Below are 20,818 nucleotides of genomic sequence, written 5' to 3'. Positions count from 1 at the left end.
GAATTTTTTTTTTTCTTTGAGACCTTCCCTTGAAAATCTCATCAATTCCAAATTCGGACATTATTTCTAATGTTTTTCTGCTATAGACTGAATGTGTTACCCCAAAATTCATATGTTGAAACTTGATCCCCAATATGACAATGGGGCCTTTGGGGGTGCTTAGGTCATAAGGATGGACTGTCATGAATGGGGTTAGTACCCTTATAAAGAGACTGCAGAGAGCTCCCTTGCCCCTCCCCCCATGTAAGGGCATAGTTAGAAGACAGCCATCTGTGAACCAGAAGTGGCTCTCAGCAGACACTGAATCTGTTGGTCCCTTGATCTTGGACTTCTCAGCCTTAGAACTGTAAGAAATAAGTGTTTGTTGTTTATAAGCCTCCCAGTTTATGTCATTTTGTTACAGCAGCCCAAGTTTACTAGGATATTATTCAACCTATATATTTATATGCAGACATTCTTCCAGGGCCTGTGGAACACATCCACGTGGACCATGCTGCTGGTCCTCTCAACTCAGCATGTTCCAAACCAAACCGATGGAAAACTGCTTCCCTGTCTCTATTAATGGCACCATTTTCCCAGCACCCTTATCTGAAAACTTGATGTCTTCTCTATCTCCCTCCTGCCTTTACTTTTGGTGTGCTGACAAGTGGAGTCAGTTCTACCATCACAATATCTTTTGAATCTATAACTTTTCCCCAGCCCTTGCCGGAAAAATGATCTCACGTAGAATTATTGCAATAGCTCCCCTAACAGTTCTCCCTACTTCCTACATCTACCTACTCCGAGTCCCCATTCATATTACTGTGAAGTAACTGCTCAAAGGGCCTGCAAAACTCCCTATTGTTTACTCAATTATTTACAAAAGTTTAATCTGACCCTCAACACCTTCCATAATTTAAAATCATTCAGCTTTCTCTCTTCAACCTAATCTCCAGCCAAACTGAATTACTCATCATTTCTATCTCCAAGTCTTTACCCAGCTGTCCTCAAATCTTAGACCTCTTTCTCCAACCTCTGCCTATTATAAACCAAATAATTTGCTGCCTACCATGTGTTTCAGACCACATCTAAGCCTTTATTCAGGATTTTCTTTCCCCTTTCACATCTGCTGCTCCACCTGACTAAAATTTACCAATTCTTCAAGGCCCAGAACAGATCAGCCCCTCAAGTCCAACAAGAAGGAATTTCTCTCTTCTACAGGTTGGACTAGAGCAGTGGGTTTCTAACAGAGCCGCAACATTCCATGGAGCAGTAGTTCTCAGCCCTGGCTACACATTAGAGTCATCTGGGGAGCATTTAAAAATCCCAAAGCCCTGGCTGCATCTAGACCAATTAAATCAGAATCTCTGCGGGTGGTGCCCAGACGTCAATATTTTTAAAGACATCCCTAGGTGATTCCCTTAGACAGCCGAGGCTGGAAATCACTTTGGGGACCAAGAGGTGTGGCTTCAAGCAGAGTAACTTTCTCTAGGAGAACGCTACTGGGTCTAAAACCTATTCATTATTGAAGTTATCTGTATTCTCCACCCCACCCCCAGCCATCTCTTCTCATCTGAGAGCTTGATGTACTCAGCTTACCTTGTGAATGCAGGAGCCAAATGTGGTTTATCACTGGTTTTCAGATCCATTCAGATCAAACCTCTCTTGACTCAACTGAATGGAAAGGAACTAGGCAGAGAGAGAAGTGATTGCAAATTCTCCCAGATCTCTTCGCCTCACTCTGACTCCTCTCTCAGAAAGCTCATCTCAATTTGAGTCGTCCTCCACCTTACCTCAGCTCCTTCCCAACATGGTGCCCTTGGCTCTTGCACCCTGTCAACAAAGAGTCTGTCCCCCAGGAGAGGCTCCTACCCTCTAACTTCTTCTTGGAGCTCTGATTCCCCCCATGATTCCACTCGGGGTCACCAATCCCTTTGTTCATGAAGATTCAGTACCTACAATGATGTTTCTCCCCTCTCCCCAGCCACTCACTCCCTCGGTCAAATCTTTGACTTGGTTGTTACCAGTAACTGCCATACTTTCAAAATCTCTTCAGTCATCTCATGTCACCCCTTCCTCTGCCCAGAACCTCCATCCCCAAAATTCATCAGCCCCACCCTGACTTCCCATCCACTGACTCTGTCACCCTTCTTTGATGTTTGATCCCCTCAATTTCTCACTTCCCTCATTACCCAGTGTAGGACCCCAGGTTCAACACTACAATCACTTCTTGTCTATTGCCCCTCTCCCTCCAACACATTTATTCCTGATTAAATCCAACCCTGCCTGCTCCCCACTTGCACCCAATAGCTAAATACATCTGGGGAAAAACACAGTCATACTCACTGGTCTCACTTCCTGTGGACCCTCAGTATGGCCTGCCAGCCCACATTTCCGCAGTCGGTTCACATTCCGCAAATCTGAGACCACAATGTCACAAGATGACAACCTTTCTTCTTATTTCAGTGAGAAAATAGAAACTTTGAGAACTTCCTCATGGTCTCATCCCCAAATCTACTAGGTCATTGCACCTCTGCCATATTCACTGCCATCCCCTCATTACTGCAGAGAAACTCCCAGCTTCACCTTGTTTGTGCACTGGTATTCTGTCCCTTCCCACCTGCTCAGAAATGGACTCTTGAAATTATTCCCTGTCTATTCCACATAATCTGTTTTCCTCTCTTTACTAAAACAGTCCCAGTATCATACAAACATATTATAATAATATAACTTCTCTTTGAGAAGAAAAAAAGAAAATCTCATTGCTACTTGCCTATTAGTAAAAGCACAACACTCAGAAGTGTGGTTACCCTTGGTGGGAGGGGACTTCTGATAGAGAGGGACACACAGAGAGGGAGCTTCAACAATAGTGGGAAGATTTTCTTTCTTAAGCTGCATGATGTTCATTTACTTTGTAATACATATGTGCCAAGATTGAGAAACCCAGGACTAGACCCATCAGCAACATTAGACACAATTGACCACTCCCTCCTCCTTGAAATGCTTTCTTCATTTCAGATACTCTTTCTGGGTCCAACTAAAGAAAGTCTTCCTTAGTTCCTTATTGCTGCTCCTTCCCTGACAGTTCCTATTGCTCTTCCAGACTTCTAAGTGTTAGAGCAGCAGTTCTCAACCTGTAGGTCGCGACCCCTTTGGGGGTCAAATGACCCTTTCACAGGGGTCGCCTAAGACCATCGGAAAACACATATAATTACATATTGTTTTTGTGATTAATCACTATGCTTTAATTATGTTCAATTTGTAGCAATGAAAATACATCCTGCATATCAGATATTTACATTACGATTCATAACAGTAGCAAAGTTACAGTTATGAAGTAGCAACGAAATAATTTTATGGTTGGGGGTCACCACAACCTGAGGAACTGTACTAAAGGGTCGCAGCATTAGGAAGGTTGAGAACCACTGTGTTAGAGGGCCTGGGATTCTGCCCTTGGCATCTCCTCTACCCTAATGAAGCTCCCATGACAAGCCCCTTAACTGGATTTTCTGCTTCCATTTTTGACAGATCTAGTCCATCTTCCATGCAGAAACCAGAGTGATCTTTCAAATTACCAGATGATATCATTCATTTTGCTCAAACCCTCTGATGGTTCTCAATCACACTTAGAACAAAATCCAAACCCTTATCTTGGCCTGCGAAGCCTGCCTAGTCTTGTTCTTTCCTATTTCTCTGACTTAATCCCCTCCTACTCTTTCCCTACCTTCCTCTCCTCAACACACTCTGGCTCCCTTGCTGTTCTTCTAGCTGCTATGAAGTTAGCATTAAAATCCAATTCCTTCCTGCCTCAGAGCCTTGGTGCTCCTGTATTCTCTCTGGACACATTCCTTCAGATACATGTGTGTGTGCTCCCTTACATCATTTACGTCTGCACCAATATCATCTCCACAGGGAGGCTTTCCTCATCACTTGATTAAAAACAGCATTATGCACACCTGGGAGCATTTCCTAGCCATTCCTTTACCCTGCTTCATTGTGCTCATAGCACATTATATTGTTTTTGATGTAATTATTTATCTAATACCACCTGGTTATACAGAACTGACATTATATTTCCTGATGGATGTTAATAGCCTATTATCTTCCTTTGAATATAAGTACAAGAGATGCAGGGCTTTTTCCCACTGCCTTACTCCCGGGAACCAGAGGCGGTCCTCCATAACGATCCGCCGAGTGACTGAATAGGGAGCTCCTGGAGTTTTGCAAGGAGAAAATGAGGTGATGTACATCAGATTTAGCACAAGGCCTGCTACTGTGGTCAGGGCTTGGTAAAGAGCAGCTCTCATCAATAAATATTTCACTGTGGTAAAGGCTGCCTTGTCCCACCCAAAAATTCCACCTAGAAGGGAAGCAGAAACCAAATGCTTTGGGAGTGAACAGGAGGAACAATTCTGACATAAATCCCAGAAAAAAACAAAACAAAAAAACAAAAACCACAGGCTGTGGCTGGTGTGGCTCAATGGATTGGGTGTCAGCCTGTGAACCAAAGGATCGCTGGTTCAATTTCCAGTCAGGGCACATGCCTGGGTTGCAGGCCGGGTCCCCAAACCAGTTGGGGATGCGAGAGAGGCAATGACACATTGATGTTTCTCTCCCTTTCTTTCTCCCTCCCTTCCCCTCTCTCTAAAAACAAAAAAATAAAATATATATTTTTAAAAACACAACATGGGGATTTATTTAGTCTTTGGAAAGCTAGAATTTTTGTACTGCTGATGCTAAATGGCAGAAAGAAGTGCAGCATATGGTCCCATGTGGTGAGTACAGAACGCAGGGGGATGCGAAGGTGTCAAAACTTCCACGGGGCTCGATGCCTGGTGACAGGACAGCATGAACAGGTATTGGAATACTCTGAGAAAGCTGAGATTGACAAGCCAGAGATGAATAATACTGAATGTAAATTGACATTCCTTTCCTAATCTCTCCTGCCTTGCACTGCTTCCTCCACCTGCAGTAAGTCCCTTTAACCTCAGCATGTCAAAATTATGGCCCTCCTCCAAGACTCAACTCTCTGGACTCCATTTCAGATCACCCCCAATTAGACATAACTTCCCTACCACTTATCACTTTTGCCCTTGCATCTGGAGCTTTAGTTAAATGACTCTTTACTCTCATTAGACTATTGGTGGGGAACTCTGTATTCATCTCCATGTTTCATTGGTGAATTATGAGTACTCAGCAAGGATTATTGAATGAATAAGAAAAGAACCTTACTTCACCTAAACTCTGCATGTGGAGAGAGCATGGAACAACCACCAGCTCACAAATTACCTTGCACCAGCTCCGGAACCTCACCTTGGATTCTGCCATCAGGTTAGATCTTCAATGAAGGTTAAAAAAAAAAAAAAAATGTCCTTATGGCATAGGGCAAAGAAAGTAGCAGAATATGACCAGATCCTTTGAGACACCTTGGGAGAAGGGAACTCAGAAAGAAGGAAGGAAAGAAGTGACTCCAGGTGAGGTGTAAAACAATTATTTACAGGAAAATCCTCAGAAACTTGTCAGATATGGGGTTTTCCCTTTGAACGATCTTCAGCAAGGCATTAAGTGCCCCCTTGGAAGAGGGAATAATTGTTCCAGAATGGGGTTCATTTTTCTTAATCACAGCTAGCAGAATCAATGACACCCCAAGTCCTTCCATTCTCACAGATGTATTTTTGACTTTCTTGTCTTTAAAGGTTCTTATAAGGCCTCTCATGAAAAATCTGCACAATTACCACAGATCAAGTCACTGAAGAATCTTTACTCCTTCTGTTGTCCAGCCTCCAGCTCACTTTTTGCAGCACCAACACTGGCCTCTGAAGTCCCGCTTTCTTTATTCTAATGTTCCTTTTGCTGTTTTCTTGAGGTCTTTTTAATCTCATATAGGCCATGCCTTGTAAGTGTATGTTTAGGTTCATTTTTCTTTGCATGATCCAAGGAAACATGAATCATGCCAAAGCCATTTGTCTTGCCACCACCAAAATGGGTTCTGAATACAAATACAAAGATGACACTTGGTGTGGTCTTATACATTTTGGCTAGTTTTTCCCAAATTTCTATCTTAGATACTATTGCATTCCCAGAGTGAAGGACATCGATAAACATTTTTTTCCACTGAAGCAGTGTATTGGTCATGAACTTTCTGATCCGGATAGTTACTGTGTTGTTCCTGATGGCAGCCAATCTTCAAGTAGCCAGGAAGGAAAAAACATATTTAACTTTCTTAACCCAGAGTCTCCCATAATCTCACTCCCTTTCCGGAGATTCTTGTGTGCTCCTCCCTACCATCCTTCTCACCTGAACCTGGGAAAATGTCTTAGGTACAAGGTAAGTATGTCCCAGCTGCATTCATACACTCTGATGCTGGTGAGGTTAGTCCTTGTGCCACCAAAGGAAAAAAAGAGAGCAGAGGGCACTTGTAGTGAGAGGGTGGGATGGAATCAAGTCACTTGGGGAAGATGGCTCCTTTTCATCTCTTCCCTTCAAGTCTACTCTTTCATTTCATTCTCAAATCTTTAAGGAAAAGAGGGAGGAGAGAGACATTGCTCCTTCCCTGCTCCCAAGTCCAAGCCTCTGTCCCAACAGGTAAGCAATTTTTCATTTGTCATCCTCTTTTTGTGTTTTCTCCAGATCCCATGTTCTTTAGCCAGGCCTGGGGATATAATCCCCCTGGCTTGTTTCCCTCCCACTTCCTAATTCCTTGGTGACCATTCTCAGAGAGTTGAGCCCCAGCATCATGAAACTCAAGGGACAGGGAGCTGGGAGAGAGCAAGCAGTGTGAGTCAGTCAACATTCATGCTGTGACATTTCTGATTTTTCACACCTTCACTCCTTCCTAGTCCTGTTTCTCAAGCTGAGACCTGGGGAAACCTACATATCCATGGATTTCTCTCTGGGGACTTCTGAGTCCTCTTATAAAATTTGAATTTTGTGTTTTTATTTTGATGGGTCATCTTTTAAAAATAAAATATTCATTCTGCATGATTTGGATTACTTTTTTCAGGAGTTTCAGCACCTATGTTTGTATTGGGTTTTATAGTCACAATGGTGACAAGAGATCACCTGAAGGGACAAAGTTGACCAGGTAATTCAGTATTTCTCAATATGAGGGTCTATAAGTGTGTTCTCAGAGCTTCAGTTCTAATTCATTCTTTAGATGCCAGCAAAGATATCTCATCCTCAAGAAATATTCCCTTGTCCCTCATTGACTGTCATAGCATCTCATGCTTCTTCATACCAGTGTAATTGCTTATTCTCCTTGGCTAGACAATAAGTTCCATGAGAGCAGGAACTGTGTCTGTCTCACTCACCCAGTTCCTAGCATGCTTCCTGGAACATAGCAGGTGCTTGATAAATATTTATTGAATGAATGAATGAGTTGATGAAACACAAAAGTAATGAAGACAAGTTCCCTGCCCCATAGAGTCTGTTGGAAAGGAAACACACACACACACACACACACATTACAAAGCAATACATTTGTAGCAGAGTATACAGTAGTTCCTTTTCACTGAAAGCTGATCTTTGAAGGGTCATTGGAGTGGCCCTCTCAGCTAAGGCACACATAATACAAATTAGCAACCTTTACCCAGGAATTAGGGTGTAATCAAACCTTTTGTGACTCATTTTAGACCTCCTGTCTTTACCAGAAATCCTTGAAATGGAAAGACGAAGAAACAGGGAGAAAAGATAGGTTAATTTTCAATAGGAGCCCAGGGATTCCAAGAATCAGAGTATTTAACCATAGGAGGAAGCGGGTAACAGTGTACTAAGGTGACTCCGGCCCAGAACCCAGAAATAACACTTGAAAAAAAAAGTCTCCGTTAGTGAGTCTCAACACAAAACAGGGAGTGGACTGTTTGGACACATCATCTGTGGGTTATGAAACTATCCTCCATTCTGGCTGTCCTGGCATGCATGGTCCTTGTAATCTGGGGCACAATCTAGGGTGTTAAAGACCAAAGGAAAGGAGGCAAAGTGAGGTATGGAGAGTGGGGTTCCCCTTTCCTGAAGAGCTGTGGTGGCCCAACCTCTGCAGGTTGCTGGACAAGCAAAGCTGAACCTCAAAGGGACCTATGTCTTCTATTAGAGGAGACCCAGTTTTCCACTGATACATCCAGTGAAGCAGGTTATACCAGTTATGTGTGCAAAATATAGGATGCATCAAGGGGCACAAAGCAAGGGGTGAAAGGAATAGGGTGAGGTTATTCTAGAATCATGCTATTCAAAGTGTGGTCCATGGACCAGCAGCACCAGCAGCATCCAAGAGCTTGTAAAAAATGCAGAATCGCAGGGCCCATCCCAGACTTTCTAAATCAGAACCTGCAATTTAAGTTACTCATGTGATTTATATTCACATCAAAATTTGAGAACTATCTAAAATTTCTTGAGAAAGAAGAGCTCGAAGTCCATGATGACTATGAGGGAAAAGGTAAGGAGAAGCCTCAGGTGGTCTCCCAAGGGAACAGGGCTGGTTAAGGAGAAAGGGGCCTGAGGATTTATCTTAGAGCACCCTGGACTGAATGGGCCAAGGAGCAGACAGTTGACTCTGACTGGCAGCCCCGAACAAAGGGGTCAAGTCAACAGCACAGGGCCTGAAGTTGTCAGATAAAAGGACGACTGGCCTGCTGCCGCTGTTATCTACCACGAGCTCCACTATTCCCTGCTCTCCGCATTCGCCCCAATTTCCCATTCCAGGACTTCTTCAGAGGCAGTAAACTGGCCCGCCCTCGCCTAGTTCAATTCGATTCGGCCGAGTTCGGTTGCTAAGGCCTGGAGCTTTCGCGTGGCGGGCGGACTATGTCACGCCCAAAAGGCGGGCTAACCAGACTTTTCCTGCCTCCCGATTGGCTGCCAGGAATCGGACTGGATTCGCCGCCTGGTGGACTCCCCAATTAATTGTCAGTGTTCCTGTCCCTTGGCCGTTATTCTAGCAGTCCTCTCCGCCTGCGGCAAGACTCCAAGGGATGCACTCAGTGAGCACCTAGCTTCTGAAGTAGAGGTGACCACAGTGGTCCCCCCACCGCCACCCGTTTAGGCTCTTCGGCCGCCCAAGGACTTTTGGACTCGATCAGTTTCCGTAGTTGGGGGGGGGGGTCCCCGAACCGCAGGGAATTGTGGAATTTATAGTTCTACATTAGTTCCGGGTGGAACCCCGGTTTCCAGCTAGATTTTTTGGAAGGAAAAAAAAAAAAAAGAAAACAGATGAGGACTTTGAAGACCCGGGCCCGGATCCAGAAAGACGGGAAAGGAGTCTAAATAAGAACCCCCAATCCCCATTAGCGCTGTTTTGATTTTTTTTTTTTTTTCAGGTGCTGACCTGAACCTGGCCCATCCTTTTCCGACCCAAACTGATTACCCACGGGGGAAGGGACCAGGCAGCGAAATGGAGACGTCGCCAATCAATCCAGTGGGAGAGAAAGACACTTCTCAACTGCGGCAACAATGGGGAAAGAATCCCGAGAAGAACCTTGATTCAACTATTCACATTAGGCAGCAGTCCCAAGAGCCTCCTACCGAATTTCTTGAGCTGAGAATGAGCCCAGATCCAGCCAGCCAAATTATAGAGATTCCTCAAGGGACTGAAAAACTGGCTGCTGGACTTGAAGAAAACTCCGTTAAGTCCCATGGATCAGCTAGTGAGATGTCAGAGTCCCTCCAAGCTTCTGATCTCTGGTACTGTCCGGATGGGAGCTTCGTCAAGAAGATCATAATCCCTGGCCATGGCTTGGACAAACCCAAGCTGGGCTCCCGCTGCCGCGTACTGGCTTTTGGGTTTCCTTTTGGGTCAGGGTTGCCAGAGGGCTGGACAGAGCTAACTATGGGGTTAGGCCCATGGAGAGAGGAAACCTGGGGAGACCTCATAGAGAAATGTTTGGAGTCTATGTGTCAAGGTGAGGAGGCAGAACTTCAGTTCCCTGGGCACTCTGGACCTCCTGTCAGGCTGACACTTGCTTCCTTCACTCAGGGCCAGGACTCCTGGGAGCTGGAGGCCAGCGAGAAAGAGGCCCTGGCCAGGCAAGAACGTGCAAGGGGCACAGAATTATTTCGAGCTGGGAACCCTGAAGGGGCTGCCCGATGCTATGGACGGGCTCTTCGGCTGCTGCTGACTTTACCCCCACCTGGCTCTCCAGAACGAATTGTCCTTCATGCCAATCTGGCTGCCTGTCAGTTGTTGCTAGGGCAGCCCCATCTGGCAGCCCAGAGCTGTGACCGGGTGCTTGAGCGGGAACCTGGGCATTTAAAGGCCTTGTACCGAAGGGGGGTTGCCCAGGCTGCCCTTGGGAACCTGGAAAAAGCAACTGCTGACCTCAAGAAGGTGCTGGCGGTAGACCCAAAAAACCGGGCAGCCCGGGAGGAGCTGAGAAAGGTGATCTTTCAGGGGAAGAAACAGGATGCAGGGCTGGCTCAGGGTCTCCGCAAGATGTTTGGCTGATTAAGTAACTTTGTCCTGGCTGGGTGGCTCAATTTGTTGGAGCCTCGTCCTGTATGCCAAAAGTTTGCGGTTGGGTCCTGGGCCCAGGCGCTTGCAGGAGGCAACTGATTGACGTTTCTCACAACAATGACCTCTTTCTCTTTCTTTCTCCCCCTCCCTCTCTCCCCAAAATCAATAAACATATCCTCAGGTGAGGATTTTTAAAAAAGGTTAAACCTTAAAGGAGACAGTAATCTGTGAATTGTGGTCTGTGCAGTGAGATTTGTGGGGGAGGGGCTCAGAGAGAGGGTTTCAGCTGATATCCCATTCTCTCAGCTTTTGCCTTTCTAGGGCAGGTAGCAGTGTGCCTCTTTTCTTTTTTTTTTTTTTTTTTTTACCATTAAAAAGTCATGGTTACGTGTGCTTTGTTTTAGGGGGCTTAGCCTTTTCCGAAGATGAATAGAAGCTATCTAAGCTTGTAAATTTAGGACTGGCTGGGGGGGCGGGGGGGGTGATGGTGGACCTTTAAATGCTGTGAACTACAACTCCCAACAGCGTGCTCGCTGGGCCCGTTTTGCGCATGTGCAAGTGCTACGGGCCCCCGGTGCAGTGGAACTGGATCCGCCTACTGCCGTGCTCTTATTGGCTTAGCCTGCAGAGCTGCCTCTTCTATTGATGCATGTGCTGAGCATTCAGGTCTCTCACTGGTCAAAAGAACTTCCGGGACGCCCCCCTTTTTGAAGAGTCAACTGATTAGTTGCTGATGGGGAGAGGCGGGCCTTAGGTACCGTCTCATGGTTGGGGGGCGGGGGGAAAGATGGCGGAGCTGATGCTCCTCAGCGAAATTGCGGACCCGACGCGATTTTTCACCGACAACTTGCTGAACCCGGAGGACTGGGGTGTGTGGAGTGAGGCCTCTGGGATGGGAGAGGGCTGTCTTATACTGTGCCCCCGAGGAAGCGGAGATCCAAAGAGGAAGGCTGGGCAAATGCGGAATCCACCTTCCGAAGGAAGGCGCAGCATGGGGGCCCCTTGTGCTTACGGGGGTGCGGGAGTTGGGGGAAACCTCTGCTCCCTGCGGAAACGTCGCATTGTTGTGGGGTCGGGAGAAGAGGGGCTGAAGTTGTTTGACTGTATCACTTTTAAAGTGGGCGGGCGGTGGGTCTGGCCGCGCCGATCCAATGACGGATGGAACAAGGGCTGTGTGTGGATTCCCTAGGCTGGGCCCCTGGACAGCCCCCTGACACTCTGCATCTCTTGCAGACTGCACCCTGTACACCGGCCTGGATGAGGTGGCCGAGGAGCCGACGCAGCTCTTCCGTTGCCCAGAGCAGGATGTCCCGGTACTGCTCCCCCAGCAGCCTTGTCTCTTCCCCTCGGTGGCTGGGAGTGGTCCCAGAACCCGGATTCATCCCCAGGCCTGAGCTCGACTGGAGCCACTCCTCCTTTCTCACAACCCTGCCATCTAATATCCTCCTTTATTCAGTTTGGCAGCAGCATGCTCGATGTGGGGATGGATGTCAGCCCGCCTGAACCTCCGTGGGACCCGCTGCCTATCTTCCCAGGTAGTACTGTTTGTGATTCCCTCATTCTTCCAGAAACCCTCATCTTCCCCGTGCCCCAGAAACTATGTAATCCCCTGTGTCCGCACACCTCCCCCACATGAATGCCCTTTAACACCTTATATGTGTTTCTTCTGCCTTGCCCCAGTGAGGAAGGCCACGCCCTCATGTCCTTGGACACTTTTTGGACTTTCTAGGGCTCTGCTTCCCCATTATTTTCTAACCCCGTTTCCTCCAGATCTTCAGGTGAAGTCTGAGCCATCTTCTCCCTGCTCTTCCTCCTCTCTCAGCTCTGAATCAGAATCATCACGTCTTTCTACAGAGCCCTCCAGCCAGGTGAGAGAGCCATCTCCCTACTTTTACTCTCTGTGGCAAGGATTGTGCTTCATTCCCTTTACCTGTAGGTACTGAGGATTGATCTGTGTGGGAGATGGGGGAGCTTCTTTCCTGCCTTTGTCATTTCTTTAACATTTTCATTTGCCACATCACTTTGTTTTCTAGAAATGAAAATAGAAACTTTTTAGTATATGTATAGAGATATGTGGCAGCTGTGGGGGGGCTGGGAATTCTGGAACTGTTCCTGCCACAGCTGTCCACTCTAAGGCAGTGTTTGAAATCATGAGACGTCATCGACCCTCCCAGGAATAAAGCAGAAGGACAGGACCAAGGTTCAGAGACAGCTTAGGAAGGTGCTGAGTACCATTCAAGTGAGAATGTCAGATAATTGGTGTTTGTAATCTGTAAAGCCTCTGTTTTTGCTCTTATTCTCAACACCTTCCTTGTTTTCTTTTTTTCTTTCTGCCTTCCCGCTTCACCCCTACTCTCATGCAGACCACTGGTGTAGGGGAGGTGCTGGTTGTGAAGATAGAGCCCTTGGCACCCCCACTCTGCCTCCTGGGAGATGATGCAACATCCCCAATTGAAACTGTCCAGATCAATGTGGGCCCCACCTCTGATGATCCCTCAGGTAATAACAGCCTGCCTTCACCCCCAGGCTTTACCAGGTAGAATGTGTGGGTGTGTACATGCATGTGTATGTATGTGTGTGGTGGGTGAGAGGACAGGTTGCAGGACAGGGATAAGGTGGGGAGGGGAAATGGCAAAAAACCAGGAGAGAGGCCAGGGGTGAGAGGGAGAATTTTAGGAAACCACAGCAAAGGCAGCACTGAAGAGATGGGTTTTTCTTTGTCTTTTTTCTAGTATCTTGTGTGATCTAACTTCCTATTGCTTTGCATTTTTTAAAGACTTTGGACAATTTAGAGCGTATTTATTTATGTTACGTTTTCACTTCAACGCTTTATTAAAAAAATCTTCTACATATAGAAAAGTTGAGATACTATATACCCAACTCCTATAGTCTATAATTAATGTTACTTGTGCTATTTTTTTAAGTGTTTTCAAGTTTATGTACACTTATGTCTTTATTCAGTAAATATTTACTGAGCACCTATTCCATGCCAGGTACTGGACAGGATGCTGGGAATGCAAAAATGAAAAGATGGGAAGCCTGTGGTGTGGTGGGGGAAGAAAGACAAGTACCAGTAAATATAGGTGTGGTAATCCTGGGATAGAGATCATCATTGGGTGCTATGGAAGCTCATAAGAGAGGTTATCTCATCTGATTGGGGCTGTACTGCTAGAGAAAGGGTTTCCTGAGCTGAGTTTTGAAGGACACATAGAAATTAGCCAAAAGGAGAGTGTGGGGACTGGCATGTGTGTATAAGGAACCTGCACATCTTTAGAGTGGATATGAGCAGAAAGTGGGGAATGGCAAGGAGCTATAGAGGATGCAGGGTTAGGTGGGAACCCTGCTGAGACACACTTAGCTTTTATCCTGTGGGCAGTTGGGAGCCTTTGAAAAATCAAGCAAGAGAGCAGTATGATTAGGAAGATGACTGATGGCAGAGTAGACAATGGATTGCAGAGAAACAAGACTGGAAGCAGGAGGAGGACCAAGGAAGACACTCGTGTAGTTAATCAAGTAACTTATTTGGATGCCAAAAAGAAGGCAGAAAGAATGAAATAGAATGGATGAGCTGCAGTGACCTCTTGGACATTGGGCAGGAGTCAAAGAGGATGCTTGGGTTTCTGGCTGGGGCAGCTATCCAGTGGGTAATGGCACTGTTAACTGGATAGAGACCACAAGAGCAAGAGCCCTGATGATGAGGGAATACAATGAGATCAGTGTTGGATGGGCTGATTGTTAATTTCAAAGTGCCTTCAGGGTTTCCTGGCACTGCTTCTCCAACAAGAAGCAAAAGGACAAGGGAGCCTGGTGATGTATGTAGTCCATTCATGTTTTCCTCCTGGGCCTCATAGCAGGGCAGGGAAGGATGAAAGTTGGATTTGGAGGGAAAATCAGGTCAGATCCAGCACATCATTAAAAGTTACAAAGAAGACAAAATTATGATTGAAAAGCCTTTAACAGCAAAAAGATTGTTGATGACTTTGCAAAGAGTAATATTATTGGAGTCAGATTCTCTGCTCTGACTTGTATTTTTTGAGGGCCTATACTTGTCACTTTGATAGACATGAGGCATAAGACATAAGCGTTTTGTGGAGTCTCATGAGGATTGTAACGTATGGCTAATAGCTCAAATAGTAGTTACCTCTGAGGATGGGATCTGGATGGCTGTTGGACAAGGAAGGGAAGGAGATTCACTTTTCACTGAATTCCTCTTTGTTCTTTTGTAATTTTATATCACATAACTTTGGCCTATTCAAAAATGTAAATTGATTTGAAATTTTAAGAGTATCAATGTTGACAGTCATATAATTAAGTACCAGAATGAGTGGAATGGACCAGAGGTAGTGGCAAACTGTTGTCCTTGGGGCTGAATCTGGCCCTCTAATGGGCTTTGTTTCACCCATGTGAAGCAATCAACAAGTCTTACAGATAGATTAAACAGAGGCTTTGGAGGCTCAGAGGTGACTGAAGCTTTGATTTGGTGTCTGGGAGGCTGACAGATGTAGGAAGGGAATTTGTGTGAAGGCACAAGCAGTGAACTCTGTATAAATCCAGTTGAATTTGTGTGAATGGTGGATATGAGAAAGGAAGTGACCAGCAGGGAGCTTGGAGGTCAAGGTCAGGGTGCAAGGGAGCCGTCAAGGGTAGAGAAGCAGACTTGACGGCTGTCAGCATGGAGATGTGTGAGAGCATTGGTCCAGGAGAAGATGAAAATCCAGCCAGAAGGAATTCGGGCCCATATGAATGCTGCAGACTCTCCCTGCTTGGGCCTTCTCTACATGAATAGACCAGGTCTGTGAGGAAGAAAGAGAGAAAGCAGAAGGACAAGGATGGCCTTGAGGAAAACTGAGCAGTGGGGGGAAAAAATGAAAGAGCCCCTGAAGAATAAAGACAATGCTGGGTAGAGGTGGAAGGAGAGCCTGCAGAGAGCAGCCCCATGGCACCTCCACCATCTGGACTGCCTACCTAGAGCCAGAATAGTTTTGTTTGTAGGTACAATGAGAAGTGACAGTGTCCCCATTTCTCCACCTTAACCCTGTTCTTTCGTGTTTATCTGATATTGAGCTGTTTGTCTCATCCTGCCACCCCATAGATGTCCAGACCAAGATAGAACCTGTCTCCCCATCTTCCTCCATCAACTCTGAGGCTTCCTTGTTCTCAGCAGAGTCCCCCAACGAGGTGAGTATCAATGTCCCTTCCTCCCTGCAGGCACTACAGTGAGTTCCTTCTCAATTTCAGAAGTAGGAAAGCTTTTTTTTCATCAGTTCCTTCTCCTTGGCACTTCTGACTCACAAATTTTCTGGAATACCCCCCCATAGGCTTTTATAGGAGAGGAGATACTAGAAGTGAAGACAGAGTCCCCAGCTGCTCAATTGTGTCTCCTGCAGGATGTCCCAGGCCCCGCACTTGGAGCTGTTCAGATCAGCATGGGTCCATCCTCCGATGGCTCCTCAGGTAATAGGGCCTCCTGACACCAGGGGTCCCTGGCAGAACGTCTACAGTCCTGACATTCCTTCCATCCGTCCATTCACGTTCCTTCAGGCAAAGCCCTGCCTGCCCAGAAGCCACCGCTGCAGCCTAAACCAGTGGTGATAACCACCGTCCCAGTGCCACCCAGCGTCGTGCCTCCCAGCACCACCGTCCTTTTGCAGCCCTTTGTCCAGCCACCCTCAGGTACTGAAGAATGAAAGAAGGAGGCAGGCTGGATTGGCCTTCTAAAGGAACTTAACAGCCCCTGAGGCCCTTGGATGTTTACGTGTGGACACAGGATCCCACGTGACTTACAGCTCTCTGATCTCTTTCTCCTGTTCACTTCCCCCAGTGTCCCCAGTTGTCCTTATTCAAGGTGCTATTCAAGTCCAGCCTGAAGGGCCGCCCCCCGCTGCTCCACGGCCTGAGAGGAAGAGCATTGTTCCAGCTCCTATGACTGGGAACTCCTGCCCACCTGAAGTGGACGTAAATATTGAGGAGGGAGGAGTAGAGCTAGTAATGGGAGTGGAAGAGGAAAATCTGTCATGGGATAGAACTGTGGTGTGAGGAGAGAGCAAAAAGTGAGGAAGCAGACCCTTAAGATGATCCTGAAGATCAGAATAGACCCCTGTTCATATATTAGTGTCAACTTTATGTAGTTTTAGGACCCTTAGGTTTGTTATCAAACAGCAGATGGAGAAGTGGGGGTGGTCTCAGTAAATCAAAGGCAGGGGAGTCATTCTGTGTTGTGGTTGTGGCAGTAGTTGGAAGAGGGAGGCTGCTTCCTCCTGGGGAAAATCAGTTAGCAAGGTTAAACCTAGGACCCCAAAAACGAGAATTGAGAAGAGGGGAAACCACCCAGCAAGGAGAGGAACTGAAGTTTCACTAGGAACTAGGATGGAGGAAGTTCTTTCTACAGTTTTAACTTCTCTCAGCTCTGAGGAATAGTAGCAGGAGATGGTTGGCCCAAAACCTCTCCCTGAAAGGTTTTAGTAGAGAAGAGAATTCCCTCTCCCTCTTTGGTGCTATAAGTAAGGTCAGGAAGGCAGGAGAGTGGCCCCTGGAAGCCTGGGTAATTAGCCCGTGGAGTTGGGGCAGTGGTTCCCCTCCCCCACCCATGTTTCATTCTCTTGTTGACCTTCTGGGTATCTAGGCAAAGCTGCTGAAGCGGCAGCAGCGAATGATCAAGAACCGGGAGTCAGCTTGCCAGTCCCGGAGGAAGAAGAAGGAGTACCTGCAAGGGCTGGAGGCTCGGCTGCAGGCTGTGCTTGCGGACAACCAGCAGCTGCGCCGCGAGAATGCCGCCCTTCGGCGGCGGCTGGAGATTCTGTGGGCTGAGGTGAGACATCTGTCCTTGGGAGACACAGTATAGGCTCCTTGGGAGGACTCACCCGCCCTCTCTTCTCTCTTCCTCTGTGCCTTAGAACAGCGAGCTCAAGTTGGGGTCTGGAAACAGGAAGGTGGTCTGCGTCATGGTCTTCCTTCTCTTCATTGCTTTCAACTTTGGGCCTGTCAGGTGAGACCCTCCTTGCTCCCTAGAACCTTCAGAGTGGAGTTCACCCTCAACTATCTGATTCCTGCTTTGGCGCCTTTCCCTTCATCCCACTCACACACAGACAGCTGTGGAGCCCCTGCCATAGGGCTGTATCCAGCAGTCCCTTCTTATTCCATCACTAACTTCACACATGGTGATATGTCCTGAGGTAGGTAATGCTGATAATGTTGATAAAAACAGACTTAAGTGCTTTTAAGTGCTTCCTGAGATGTAGCCTCTAGGTTAAGCAATCTCCTTTTCTCGTTTCCTGGCCCTATGATGTAGGCATCATTCTCATTCCCATCTGACTGGTAAAGAGAGTCAGTCTTGTCTAACAGGTGGGCTATGTGTAGAGCCCGTGCCCTTAACCAGCACCTCAATAAAGCTGGAATTCTCCCTTGTGCTCTGTCCTTCCCTGTCCACAGCATCAATGAGCCTCCTTCAGCTTCCGTCTCTCCTTGGAGGAGTGGAGAGGAGCCTCGACCCCAGAGACACTTGCTGGAGTTCTCAGCACAGTTGCCTGTTCGTGGAGTTGAGCCCTTCCAGGGCTCCTCCCAGGGCCCCGAGGAGCCCCAGCCCAGCCACGAGGGCAAGCCGAGTTTCAGGTGAGGAGAGGGTCCTCTTTTTTGGGGGGGTGCTGCATGTCTTCTCCCCCAAGTTTATCTTTTCTTTTTGAGGGGAGCCGGAGTTGCTCTTTGCCATCATGGCCTTTTCTGTTGGTGGCGCGCTGGGCATCTGCAATCACTGCCTCCTCCCTGCCTCTCTCCAGGAACCTGACAACGTTCCCCAGGGGTGCCAAAGAGCTGCTGCTGAGAGACCTGGACCAGCTCTTCCTCTCCTCAGATTGTCGGCACTTCAACCGAACTGAGTCCCTGAGGTACGGGGGACCCACAGCTGGGGCACCTTCCCTGTCATTCATTCCATCCTTGTGTTCTGGAACACCAGCTCTTTTTCCTACTCCGCTCCCTCCTGTGTGTGTGCAAGGAAAGTGGGAGCCTTGGCCTGGCACGAATCTGTTCTGTCCTTTGCTTCCCCAGGCTTGCTGACGAGCTGAGTGGCTGGGTGCAGCGTCACCAGAGAGGCCGGCGGAAGATGCCCCCAGGGGCCCAGGAGAGACAGGTAGACAAGGGCTTAGTGTCCTGGAGATTTTGAGGGAGCATGTCCTTGTGGAGGCTTGAGGGATTGTTGAGGAAATGGCAGGGTGGGTGTTAGGTGGTGTCAGCTTCCAGGGGCTCTCTCTCCCTTCTCCCTTCACCCTCTTCAAATCCTTAGACACTTCTCCTTCTAGAAGTCTCAGCGACGGAAGAAGTTGCCTCCAGTTAAGGCAGTCCCTACCCAATCCCCTGGGCCCCTGGAAAGGTGAGTCTAGGGGATGTGCTTCCTCATTAAGTGAAGTTCCCCTCTGAAGAGCTGTATCCTCAGGAGCAGGCCCGTGCTTGTCACCACTGCCACCAATAGCATTATGCCTCCCTCATCCACTAGGGGGCTCCTGTGTTTTTTTTTCTCTCATCTTTTCCCTGCTTTCCCAGTGGGAATGGGGAGCTGGGCTTAGTTCTTCCCAAATCCTGTTTTTTCACCTGCCTAGGCATTCTGTGGGCCAACTGCAGCTGTATCGCCACCCAGACCGTTCTCAGCCAGAGTTCCTGGATGCAATTGACCGACGGGAAGACACATTTTATGTTGTCTCCTTCCGGCGGGTGAGCCCCTCCTCCCTGCCCATCCTCATCACCCTGGGTGTCCAGCAGTGTGTTCAGGTTGAAGCTGGAGAGTAGAGCCAGGCAGCCTGCTGGCATCTTTTCCTCCACCCTCCTGGCCTAGCCCCTCTTGTTTCCCAGGACCACCTGCTGCTCCCAGCCATCAGCCACAATAAGACCTCTCGGCCCAAGATGTCCCTGGTGATGCCTGCCATGGCCCCCAACGGTAATTCTTCCCCTACTGGGGTTGGGGCGGGGACCTGAAATTGAGGAAGGGGTTGTTCCAGTCGGGATATCCAGCATGAGGAGCTGGGGGTGGGGGGGTGGGATGGAGGGGAGTGGGGCATTCCAGAGAGATGCTGGGTTTTTGGGTGAGAAGAAGCAGGAAATGGGTGCAGAGCAGAGCGAAATGCAGGAGGCTCTGATGGGAGGGCGGCGATGTGTGGGTCTGCTTTCATTGAAGGTGCTTGGGTAGGGGGTGGGCTGGGAACCTGCCAGCCTCTCTTCTCCTTTTTTCTCTTGATGTCCTTCCCTCTGTGACTTCACATTTATCTATGTCATTCTTTTCCTTTCCTTTCCCTCTCCCTGTACCAACTCCATTCCTACTCTCTTATTAACTCCTGCTATGGACACCCCTGGTCCCCATCACTCTTTCTTCCCTATCCACTTCTGCTTTTCTGACCCCTCCTCTCTGTTTGCTTCCCTCTTCCCCTCTTCCTTAACTCCCCCTTCTCACAGAGACCCTGTCTGGCCGGGGGGCTCCTGGGGACTATGAGGAGATGATGCAGATCGAGTGTGAGGTCATGGACACCAGGGTGATCCACATCAAGACCTCCACAGTGCCCCCTTCGCTCCGAAAACAGCCGTCCTCGACCCCGGGCAATGCCACAGGTGGCCCCTTGCCAGCTTCTGCAGCTGGCCAGGCCCAGCGGACCACCCATCAGCCCCTCTACCTCAATCACCCCTGACCTCTGCTTCTCACACTGACTTAGGACTGGGGGTGGGGGAGGTTGTCCCCAAATGGGACTGTTTCCCTGATTCCTGCACTTGGACAATTGGTAATGGAAGGGGACAGGGTGTGGGGGTTAAGCACTTATTTGAAGGTGAGGAGGTTCACCTCTCTTCTCACCCCTTTTTGGAATATAGGGCTCTTCTCATTTCTCTGAACCCCCAGCCCCTGCTTCTTTGTCTGAGGGTACTGAGTGAGGGTAAGGTTTGGGGTGAGTGGGCTCTTGATTCTTTTGTTTCTCTATTTGGGATGTGGAGGTAGAAATGTAGTCCCTAGGCAGGACAAGAGCCATTTTTACATTTTGGAGCTCATTTCTGGGCATAAAGGAAGGCTGATGAGGAAGATCAGATTTATGTGTGTGCATATTTTTTTTTTAATTATTAAATAAAGAACTTGGAGGGAGTTAAAGGAATGGTGGCTGCCTTCCTGGCTTGTGGTGAGGTTTGGGGGGCAGTGGGAGTGGCTTCTCTAGGGCCAGGGTATCAGAGAGTTAAGCACTGAAGACAGCTGGCCCTCGGGTGGGGTGGGTGTGAGATTATAGACCTCATGTCATTCCCTTGCCCTGCAACACTGGGGTATGTCTGTGGGAGGGGCCGAGCGGGACAGGGATGTCTCATGGTGTCATAGCCCAGAAGATGCAAATCCCTGGAATGTGTCTGAGTAAACAGGAAGGACAGGGGCCTGCACGC

At 48.0% G+C, this 20,818-nt stretch overlaps 2 protein-coding genes across 4 annotated transcripts; both read left to right on the top strand.

Moving 5' to 3' along the window:
- The first annotated feature begins 9,175 nt into the window (after window positions 1-9,175).
- FKBPL (FKBP prolyl isomerase like) lies at window positions 9,176-10,531 on the top strand. The gene has a single exon (XM_090280395.1). It carries the CDS (start codon window positions 9,365-9,367, stop codon window positions 10,412-10,414), a length of 1,050 nt encoding a protein of 349 aa, XP_090136521.1. The 5' UTR covers window positions 9,176-9,364; the 3' UTR covers window positions 10,415-10,531.
- A 646-nt stretch (window positions 10,532-11,177) lies between these two features.
- ATF6B (activating transcription factor 6 beta) lies at window positions 11,178-20,537 on the top strand. 3 transcript variants are annotated; one of them, XM_090282146.1, is made up of 18 exons: window positions 11,178-11,292; window positions 11,657-11,736; window positions 11,880-11,958; window positions 12,194-12,291; window positions 12,787-12,922; window positions 15,516-15,601; window positions 15,811-15,877; window positions 15,965-16,096; window positions 16,245-16,378; window positions 17,046-17,231; window positions 17,317-17,408; window positions 17,852-18,031; window positions 18,196-18,303; window positions 18,464-18,545; window positions 18,715-18,785; window positions 19,012-19,123; window positions 19,262-19,346; window positions 19,859-20,537. In XM_090282146.1, exons 1-18 carry the CDS (start codon window positions 11,211-11,213, stop codon window positions 20,086-20,088), a joined length of 2,040 nt encoding a protein of 679 aa, XP_090138272.1. In that variant the 5' UTR covers window positions 11,178-11,210; the 3' UTR covers window positions 20,089-20,537. The 3 variants fall into 3 exon arrangements, with proteins under 3 accessions (XP_090138272.1, XP_090138271.1, XP_090138270.1); XM_090282145.1 differs by having other exon boundaries at window positions 15,742-15,877; window positions 18,718-18,785; XM_090282144.1 differs by having other exon boundaries at window positions 15,742-15,877.
- Window positions 20,538-20,818: the final 281 nt, after the last annotated feature.

Source organism: Furipterus horrens, unplaced genomic scaffold (genome assembly GCF_987537825.1).
Source record: "Furipterus horrens unplaced genomic scaffold, mFurHor1.1.pri manual_scaffold_6, whole genome shotgun sequence".
NCBI classification, from domain to species: Eukaryota; Metazoa; Chordata; class Mammalia; order Chiroptera; family Furipteridae; genus Furipterus; species Furipterus horrens.
Note: the sequence above shows the minus strand (reverse complement) of the source record. Positions and strands in the feature narration are given on the sequence as shown.

Excerpts from the sequence above, each read along its gene's own strand:
- ATF6B (XM_090282144.1), top strand. The coding sequence starts at position 11,211 with ATGGCGGAGCTGATGCTCCTCAGCGAAATTGCGGACCCGACGCGATTT. Across the intron at positions 11,737-11,879 it reads GCCCAGAGCAGGATGTCCCG|TTTGGCAGCAGCATGCTCGA; the intron begins GTACTGCTCCCC and ends TCCTTTATTCAG. Across the intron at positions 15,878-15,964 it reads ATCCTCCGATGGCTCCTCAG|GCAAAGCCCTGCCTGCCCAG; the intron begins GTAATAGGGCCT and ends ACGTTCCTTCAG.
- FKBPL (XM_090280395.1), top strand. The coding sequence starts at position 9,365 with ATGGAGACGTCGCCAATCAATCCAGTGGGAGAGAAAGACACTTCTCAA.